This window comes from Pinus tabuliformis, chromosome 7, assembly GCF_031772625.1.
Source record: "Pinus tabuliformis cultivar Carrire ecotype Pingquan chromosome 7, CPIR1, whole genome shotgun sequence".
Taxonomy (NCBI): Eukaryota; Viridiplantae; Streptophyta; class Pinopsida; order Pinales; family Pinaceae; genus Pinus; species Pinus tabuliformis.
The window spans coordinates 301,586,673-301,596,690 of NC_142293.1; the positions used below are offsets into that span (position 1 = coordinate 301,586,673).

Here is a 10,018-nt window from a genome sequence, read left to right on the forward strand (position 1 = left end):
ACTTAATTGGTTGTCAAATATTAAACCTATATATTTTGGATCAATCATGTCTAAGAAAATACAATAATGAAAAACATAAAAGAATCATGTGTTATCCATTGTTAGTCACCTTGCTTGCTTTCATCGCTTGGAAGCTTAGTTAAGGTGGATCTATGTAGGTCCTTAATAATATTATTTATATTATATAAATTTCACATCTCTATATAAAGTATTCTCATTTATAATTTTATTAAAACCTTAATTAAATTTTGTAGGATTATTTTTAGTATAGTGAGGATAGAGGATTGAGATATATATCTCAAAAGTAATTATAACCTTTTTGCTTTTAAATTTAATTAAAAAATGTTATAAAATTAACTTAAAATAAAATATTTATAAAATATTTTGATTGTGAAACAAGCTATGGTTTTTGGGCATGTGGTATTGATAAACCATTGTATTGGCCCATGGGATGGTAACAAAGCTTATTTACAAATTGATACTATCCATGGTAAAGTGGGAGTGAATATCTATGGTTAAGAATCTTCCAACCAATAAGCAAGATGACCCCAACCTAGGCTCAACCTAATTACAAAAAAAATTCAAGGTATTTAATCTATTTTTCACCTTTAATAATTTTAAAGATGAATCTATACTACTTATTATTCTAATACTAAAAATGAATGTATAATACTTATTATTTTAATAAAAAATATTTAAAAAAGGAAAACTAATAATATATCATTCCAATAAAACAATTAACTAACTCAACTATATGAATTATACACTTCAAGTTGCAAATTACAAAAATTAACAAAATTATAACTTTATTTAAATTTCTTATTATTATTACTAATAAAAAAATTAATATGTAATTTAAACATGTATATATTAAAAAAAACATGTAATAAAATTTTTAACTTTGGAGATTCACTCCCACATTATCATTTATATTCTTAATATGTAAATAAGCTTTGTTATAAAACCATGAGCCAATACCATGACTCATCAATACAACATGCCACAAAAACCATAACCCATTTCATATTATTTTTATTCATATGTTTTTTTTAATTAATAAATTCAATTAAAAAAGAAAAAAAAGACATAAATAATTACTTTGAAAATAAATATATACTATCAAAAATATTTTAGAATATTATAGGACTTTAAATCCCTACCATTATGTCATTCATTTAAAAATCACTAATCATTAAATTTGAATTGTAAAATACAAATAAAAAAAATTAATATGTAATTGGGCAAGGCGCTATGCCCAGTATGGGGTAGACCTCACATAAACATGTAAACCTAAACGTAAATGTAAACATTTAACATGTAATGTTTAACATTTAACATTTTTAATCTAATGTAAGCCCCATTTAGAAATCAATCTAATTATTATTATGTATAAACACAATATAAATTTAAAATATAAAGATGTTTATGAACACTAAAAAAATAGGTATGGTAAATAAATAAAAATATAAATAAACTTGAAGTATGGTCAATAAATAAAACCTCTTTTTATACTTACTCCAAAGGTATCGTAAATAAATAAAACTTCTTTTTAAAGTCACTCCTAAGGTATGGTAAATAAATAAAAATATAATTAAACTAGAGGTATGATAAATAAATAAAACCTCTTTTTATATTTAGTCCATAAACCTCTTTATATTTAAGAAGACTAAAAAAATAGGATGTTTTATTTAGGTGAATCCTATGGGCCAAATACCATTTTAATACCATGGGTTAAATACCATGGGCCAAATACCATGGGCCAAATTACTATTAATACCATGTAAAAAAGTTAGTATTAACTCTAATATTAATATTAATAAAAATAAAGATGGCACATGGTATTGAGAACCAATGGTATTGACCCATAGTATTCACATGGAATGTAGCCTATTTAAAGGGGGGAATTAAACCAAAATAGATCCATCTTTACTCTAAATCTACTAAGAGTCTAGAGAGATCAAATATCATGATATGTAAACTAGCATGGAGTGAAAAAAGATTTGATCCATCTCAGCCCTTGGTAGATCCAGAATAAAAATAGACTTATGCTTGTTTAAACATATATACATTTAAAAAACATGTAATAAAATTCTTAACCATTAAAATAAATATATATTATCAAAAATATTTTAGAATATTATAGTACTTTAAATCAGTACCATTCTATGATTTATTTAAAAATCACTAACAATTAAATTTGAGACAACAATATTTTAAAATAAACCTACCTATCCACTTAATTAATAAAAAAAAATTCTTTATATCTTTAATACTTTTTTAAGTTTTATGAGACAAGATGCCTTACTTGACACGGTCATTATAACCTTGGTCTCTTTTTTATTTTTTTTTTTACCTTCAAACTGCTCAATAAAATTATGCTCTCTGCTTGACATGGTCATCACACTAGAGTTTACAACTATAAAATCTAACTCTTCTGAGCTCCCATCACCACATTCATGGGATTCTTCTCCACTGTCCTCCAGATCATGTGGTTGCCCTTCTATAGAAAGACGGCCTTACGAACAGAAAACCAGTGCGTGTGGACTCGTCCTGTGGGAATCACTGTGGTTGAGATGGGCATGAAGTAGTAAAGCATCGCGTGTTATCCTTGTAGACCTATAAAGGAACGTCTCCCTGACAAGAGCTATGCTGAACTAACATGGCATGTGAAAAAATCTTGCAGAAATACAACTTCTGCATATTGTGCTGTCAACCGTTCAAGATTTCAGAGCACTAAGCTGCACGATCAGGGAACCATAAGCAATCGGTACAACAATGCAAATCGTTTGCTGCTGCAAGACATTTGCAATAGTCTGTGTTCTTATGAGGCATTCATGCCCTCACGTCTCAGCCGCTTTTAAGTCGCACTGAGCAAATGTTTTGAATCTCCAATCATGTTCATAATGTACTTTTGCAGCTTCCCATACACTGAATTAGATAGTAAGTCCTCCAATCAAGCATTCCAGATTAGGCTTTTTATTTTTATTTTTTAGATCTATACCTATCAAAAAGTTTTAGAATCTAATCTCGTTTAGACTCTGTACAGATTCATTCGGTTCTGCTGTGGCTTCGAAGAAAAACTTGAAACTGAGAGCGGGCACCGAAAATGCAGGAAATAAAAAATGAAAAATGAAATGATAAGCATCTTACAGATTCAATTAGCTCTGCTGTGGCTTCGAAGAAAAACTCGAAACAAAACAAGCCGGCACCGAAAATGCAGAAAAGAAAAATGAGAGAAGAATAGAGAGCAGGATTTGCCTACTGATTTACCCATTCTATTAAACCCGAGGTTCGAAGCCTGGCTCCTCTGGGAGCGAAATAACTGGATTAGGGCTTGAGGTCAGCGCTTTGATGCCATTTTAGAGACGTTTCGGGATTTGATTTAGCTTTAATGGGTCGAGAAGTTGAAGAATTGTCGTTGATATTTCTTGGTAGTAAGGGTTTCGTGGGGCATTTTTGGCCCCTACGCAGTGCTGCTTCTTCTCACCAAGAATTACTAACGAATCCTTCTAAAGGGTATGCATGGTAATTCCCTATCCTTTCTATTCTCTGTGCCTCGCTTTCTTTCTTCGTCGCTCTACATGTTTATCATGCTATTAATTACACTGGCTTCGGCGTTTGCTGTTTAATGGTGTCTAAGGTTTCAAGGGTTTGAGAGTCTTTGAGGGTTTCGCCATTTGGTTTATTTTGATATTGAATTTGTAAGGCTCTTCGGGCAATTTTGTGATTGATATCTGTATGTTTTGGATTCTGATTCCCGAGCGTTTGCAGAATTTGCTTAATAAATAAGGATTTTATTGTTGAGTTTTTAAGGCTTGTTGGTGATTTTGTTGCAGAGTACGCGGGTATGGAGCCGGCCGAGCGACTGTATTTCAATGGCGTGAAAGGCGTAAGAAGCCGCGAATATTTTCGTCGAGAAGGCCAAACTCGGGAGAATCACATGACTCGTTTCTTAATGAACATGGTATGGTCATTCATCACCGTTGGCTTACCTTCCCTTGGATCTTCAAAGCGTTGTGAACAGTGACATAAAAGAAGATGGAAGAAGTCAAAATATTAAACTGATTCAGGATATATTTATCATGATGATGTTAAAGAAGCTGCTGCATTGGGTGATGAAGATGTGGAAAAGACATGTGTTGATCTTGAAGGAGTGATGAAGAGGAGCAGAAGAAAAAGAGTTGGAAATTCAACCGCTGATGATAACAAGGATGTTACTCTTACTGCACGGCAAAGGACCATGCAGTCATGCAAGGATGCTGGTTCAGAAGTAGGAGCAAATCTGATTGAATTTCCAGAAGGATTACCTCATACCAGTCATAGAAGTAGGCCCTGGTGCTCTGCCTTTGAGCTTGCCATGTTTATGGTCATATATGTACTTTTCAGTGCAAGCAAAACAATTTTTAGTTAGCTGTTGTCTTGTTTTGATGTAGTTATCATAAGTTATAATGCATATAAGCATAAACACGAGTTCATGAAGACGTTATAAAGGCATCTCTTGCAGTTTGACTAAATCTTTTACTTGACAAAAAAGAGGAAAAATTATTGGAGGTAGCACAGCGGCCGAAGAAAACAGAAGCAGCTCAGAGACGTAAGATGCAATTAGAAAAGGCAGAAAAAGCAGCTCAGGTATGCATAACTGTGTAGGTTTACCGGGATTTTATATTGGATATGTTTCTCAGAGGAAATTTATTTAAAGAATTGAATATAATTAATCTCATTTGTGGTTTTGTATCATATGCGGAGGCTGTCAAGAAGATTCTGGGTAGGGACCCTTCAAAGAAGAAACGAGGAGATAAGATACAGAAACAAAGAGATGCAATGGCACAGGTGATTTACAGTGCTGAATCGTTGGAGGGTAGTTGTTTTGCTTGTTTTTTATATATTTTATATCTAGTATTAAGTCACATTCTATGAGTACAGAAGAAGGCTGCTAGTGCTATATTGCTTGCATCGAACGGTGTGAGATGGGTTATGGGACCATCTGTCACAGTTGTTACATTTTCTTTAAATATGGGGCTTCCAAGCATATTCAATAATCCATGCAGGTTAGATTTTTATTAATTTAATGAGAATTTTTATGGTGTTGGCCATTATGTTCTGTTACTAATCTTGAGTTATTATTTGTCTTGAGTTATAATTTGTAATTGTCAGTAATCATTTGGTTTTTGAACTTTGGATTTCACTTTGTTTTGAAGTGCTTCCAAAGTATAGCTGTTTTTTTTTTTTTTTCATCATTTATTGTCATTGCAGGTACCCTCCACCCCGTGAGAAATGTTCTGGGCCAGCATGTAACAATACATATAAATATAGAGACCGCAGAACTAATCTCCCTCTATGCAGTCTTCAATGCTACCGTGCTATACATGATGTGTAACATCCATCCATCCTGTTTACACATAAGTAATTCAGAATTTCGTTGGTGTGTTTTGTCTGTACTCTCGAGTCTCAATCATACAGATGCACAGCACTTGTTCAGATGTCACTTTTCTAAAGTTGGCATATGTTTTGGTGTATTTGGCATTAATGATTTTGATATTATATGTCCCTGAATCATTCAAGATGGAGGGTGAGAGGAAGGTGTTCTGTGTTATCATCATTTCCAAGGTTGCATAAATACGGATCATCTTAAAGGTATAAGGGGAGTTGAGTTGGGCACAATCGTATCTATTGAATTATTTTTATGTATGAGATTAAAAAATCAATATACGAGAAATATTGGAGATTAAGGCATCAAGATGTAGGCTGGAGTTGATTATCTTGCAAATGGGATTTCTTCTGTTACCGAATAATTTTTGCATTAATGCTTGTTATGCAGTTCAATTCCATATAAAATGTTTTTCATTATTTTAGTACTAACATTGAAGGGAAAAGAGGGTAGGGAACAAAATATACCTGAAGAATAAGCCTTTGGCGCCGTCACCTGCCTTGAGTTGCAAGTTGAGGCTTTGCAGCTATAGAAAAGCCTTCTGGACAACCACTTTTTTATCAATCTTAAATTGCCTGTGGAATTTGCATGGCCAGTGTGTGTTACTCCACCTACCATAACCTTCGTCTTTGTCAAATGGACCTTTTGAGAAGGTAGATCATCTTGTTGTAGCACTGATTTATCAGGATCCCTAGTCTTTGACGTTCTTCTGTCAGTTGCTGTTTTAATTTGTCCCCCAATTGGGCCTTTGCTAGATAGTTTTGAATGCCCCTCATAAAGACAATTAATTGTTTGCACCTCAGCTCTCCAGCTTCGACATGGAAGTTTACTATGCTCAGAATGTATTCCTTCTGTTAATGACTCAGATTGTGGAAATCCAAAGATTTCCTATCCAACACCTTGTGCCCATAAAAGTTACTCCAAACCGCAGAATTCTCGCCTACACCCAATCCCACAACAACGTTTGGGACTGTGCCCAATACCTTGGCCACCTTTGCTGTTTTTCATACTGCCCTGCACATCAAGACGCCAATGGGGAAAAAAGTCGAGAGGGAAAGCAGCTTCAGCTAAATGTTCAAACAGAATGCAATGGTGATGATTTGGATCTATCAATGGGGTTCCATGAAAGTGGGAAGGAGAGAAAATGATTTTTATTTTAATGCATGGTAGTCGTTAGAGATTGGACCGGGATTTAGCATAGGGGCCAGGATCGGTGTCAAGATAGAAGCGTTGATGTGCAGGGCAGTATGAAAAGCAGCAAAGCTGGGCAAAGGCCTTGAGTAGTCACAAACCGGTGTTGTTTCTGAAGTGGGTGCAGGTGGGATTTCTAGGGTTTGGAGTAATTATGATGGGGGCAAGGTGTTGGAGAGAATCTTTGGATTCCAATGTCCTAGTCATGTAACAGGGGGAATGCATTCTGAGCGTGGTATATTGTCAAATGGAAGTTCGAGATTAAAGGGACGGTCTAGATTTTATGTGGGACAATCAAAATTAGTTAGTAAATGCCCAAATTGAAGACAATTCAAAACAGCAACTGATGGAAGAACCTCTGACAGTAGGGATCCTGAAATTAAACCTCAAATTAAATCAGTGCTACAAGAAGATGATGCACCTTCTCAGGAGGTCTGGTTGACAAAGGTGAAAGTAGTTGGAGTAACACATACTCCACCCGCAATTCCACAGCTGATGCAGGAGGGATCAAACAGAGGTGTGCAGAAGGCTCATCTGTATTTGCAAAGCCACTATCTGCAACTGAAGGCAGGGGACCACGCCAAAGTCTCATTCTTGAGGTATATAATGAAAATCCTTTATTTCCCTTGAATGATAGTAGTTTTTTCATTTATATAATTAATTTAAATTCCAATGATGTTTATATTGTTGGATGAAATTTTTTGCTCCAAGTAAAAAAGTAAAGCGAATTTCAAATTTTATTATATAAGAGAAAAAATTTTATAAGCATTTCAGCCATTATTTTTGGCCAGCTTATACAAGACTAAAACAGTAGTAGCCTCCTATACTTGATTTATTACTCTTAATATTATTTTTTAATTTTTGAAACTTTTATGTCATACAATTTGATAATAAGAAATTAATATAATGAATGTTTCAGAGAATCTGGTATAGAGATTAAAGAAATTGTGTATCTATGTATCAATTATTTATTTACTAGGAAATTTATTAAGATCAAGTGAAGTATTAAAGTATGAGAAGATTAAGAGAAATGTATTAAAATGAAATAAAAAAATGAAAATAGGTCTTCCACCGCAGGTTTGCCCCTTTGCCTATTTATAGGTTACATTTTGACCTTTATTAAGAGCTTCATTTGTCAGGAGTTCGAGTATTTTTCAACTTCATATTTCAGTGTAGGGTTTGTAATATGGTTAATCTTTCCCTAGGCTTGCAATTTGCTAATATGTCCTTACAAGAGTAGTTGAGAAAATGATCATGGAAAGTTGAGAAAGAGGGAAGAGTTGAGAATATAACACCGTTATTTACTGATATGCTAATAATAACATGCAAGAGCATGCTAGAAATTGTGTATGTGAACTTTGTAGTATTATTATTCACAATTTCTAAGGATATGTTGACTGCACAACATATCCATATGTGCTTATGAGAACCCATTCTTCTTTCAGGAAGCTCATTGCTTCATCCATTCTAATATGATTTAATGTAAAGAATGCTTCTTCAGCTTATCTTTTATTGCTAGGTTATAGTTCATTGCCTCCCATTTAGAGAGTCTTTTGCATTAACTAGAATTATTAGCAACTAGTGCTAAGGAATGTACACTAGTGGAGATTACTTTGAACCTTGTGGTTGGGTGAATTGCTTGGTGCACCTTAATATCATAACCTAATGTGAAGTTAAGGGTAGAAGAGGTCCTTCATTGGTCTCCCCACAATAGGATTTGCAAGGATTAGATCCTTCATGATCTTGTCCTAGGAAATTAATAAATCACATTGTGGGGAAACCTAGTGTAAGAGTTGTTTTCTTTTTTGCAATTTCAAGTGAGATTGTCGTAGTTGCCTTTGTTAGCTAGTTTTCATATTTTTGAATGCAACTTAGTGACCCTATCATGATCTTGAGCTTGAGTAGTTATAACCTTATCCACGACACTCTCCTCATTAAAGGCATCACATTTGCTTAACTTGAATATAATAAAATACAAGTTGCCCTTTTTGCTTCATTTTTGTTGAATGCTATTTATTCTTTTTCCTTTGATTTTTGGACATGATTTACCCTTAATCCACTCTAAATTTTGGTTGATTGGTTACTCATTTGGTATTCACATTGCAAGTTACCCGTTCACTATTTGTAGTGCGATTTACACTTGCTATTTAGAATGTGGATTATTCCTTCATTGTTTGCATGTGACGTACATTCCTTCATTGTTTGAAATGCAACCTACCATTGTTCATTGTTTGGAAGTTTTATTATTCTATATTTAGGGTGCAATTTTCTCGTCGTGTGATTTGTTCATTCATTTTACAAAGTGTGATTCACTCGTTGACTCCTTTGGCTCCAAATTCATTCCTTTGGAATTTGACCTAGTTTAGGAATTGTATTTTGCTCTACCTTCTAAAATGTGAAAACCTTGAAATAATGGATCAGATCTTCATGTCAAGATAATCATACTCCAGAATTAACATAATGTATTAGAATCCCAGTGAAATTTTGGCTTATGCAGAATTTTAAAGTAAACAATGAATGCTTTACCTTTCCAAAGGTGAAAGAGATATGTTTTGGTTAATTTATAATCATAAGCAAGTAATTTATTGTTGGGTTTGAATTTTCATTTTCTCATTGAAATTTGATATTTATAGCTTATGGAATTTATCCTTATCAACCTGTACACGTATCTGAAGAAGAATCCATAATATGCTTAAGCTTGAGCCTTCTAATGATATGGTGTACATTTGAATTCAAGTTCAAAGACTAGCAAGCCACACACTTTTTCTTTATTTTCACTTATATGGTATAATTGTGTATTTGATGGATTGTAATTGTGAATAATAGAAACATGAAATTTATAAGAGAGGATTCATGAAATGCATCTCTTGTAGCCTTGGTCCCATGAATAGTCTTTGCCTCTATGTGATATGGAATCAAAGGATATTTTGCGTTGATGTGCTTGGTTCGATCATGGAATTTGGCATTTTGCTCAAATTGATTATCGAAGTTTTGTTAACCAAAAGGGGAGTAGAATTCACTTGTTTCTTTTGCAAATCATTAGACATTTTCCTAAGCCAAACAATCTCCATTGTTGCTTCTACAACTGCCACATATTCTGCTTTTGTTGTAGAATTTGTATGTTTGCATGACATTTTAGAGACAACTATTGATCTAAGACTTGTGAGATAGCCTAAAGTTAACACTCTTTTCCTTATCCTCATCAAAGTCCAAACCAAAATATCTAATTAGATAAAGTCGTCCACATTAGAATACTTGAGATCAAAGTCTTGAGTTCCCTTCAAGTATTTTAGAGTTCATTTTGTAGCAGACTAGTGTTGTTCACATGGTTTTGCATAAGGCTGGAAGGAATCCGAACAACAAATGAAATATATTGCCTAGTGCAGGTAAGGTAGATAA

The 10,018-nt window shown here is 33.7% G+C and overlaps 1 protein-coding gene across 1 annotated transcript; it reads left to right on the plus strand.

Moving 5' to 3' along the window:
• Positions 1-2,463: 2,463 nt before the first annotated feature.
• Positions 2,464-5,726, plus strand: LOC149247058 (uncharacterized). The gene is made up of 7 exons (XM_089458111.1): positions 2,464-2,940; positions 3,047-3,525; positions 3,837-4,325; positions 4,505-4,629; positions 4,747-4,830; positions 4,924-5,048; positions 5,254-5,726. Exons 4-7 carry the CDS (start codon positions 4,597-4,599, stop codon positions 5,375-5,377), a joined length of 366 nt encoding a protein of 121 aa, XP_089314237.1. The 5' UTR covers positions 2,464-2,940; positions 3,047-3,525; positions 3,837-4,325; positions 4,505-4,596; the 3' UTR covers positions 5,378-5,726.
• Positions 5,727-10,018: the final 4,292 nt, after the last annotated feature.

Coding starts and splice junctions, on each gene's coding strand:
- LOC149247058 (XM_089458111.1), top strand. CDS start 4,597: ATGCAATTAGAAAAGGCAGAAAAAGCAGCTCAG. Junction 4,831..4,923: donor AAAGAGATGCAATGGCACAG/GTGATTTACAGT, acceptor CTATGAGTACAG/AAGAAGGCTGCTAGTGCTAT. Junction 5,049..5,253: donor ATATTCAATAATCCATGCAG/GTTAGATTTTTA, acceptor TTGTCATTGCAG/GTACCCTCCACCCCGTGAGA.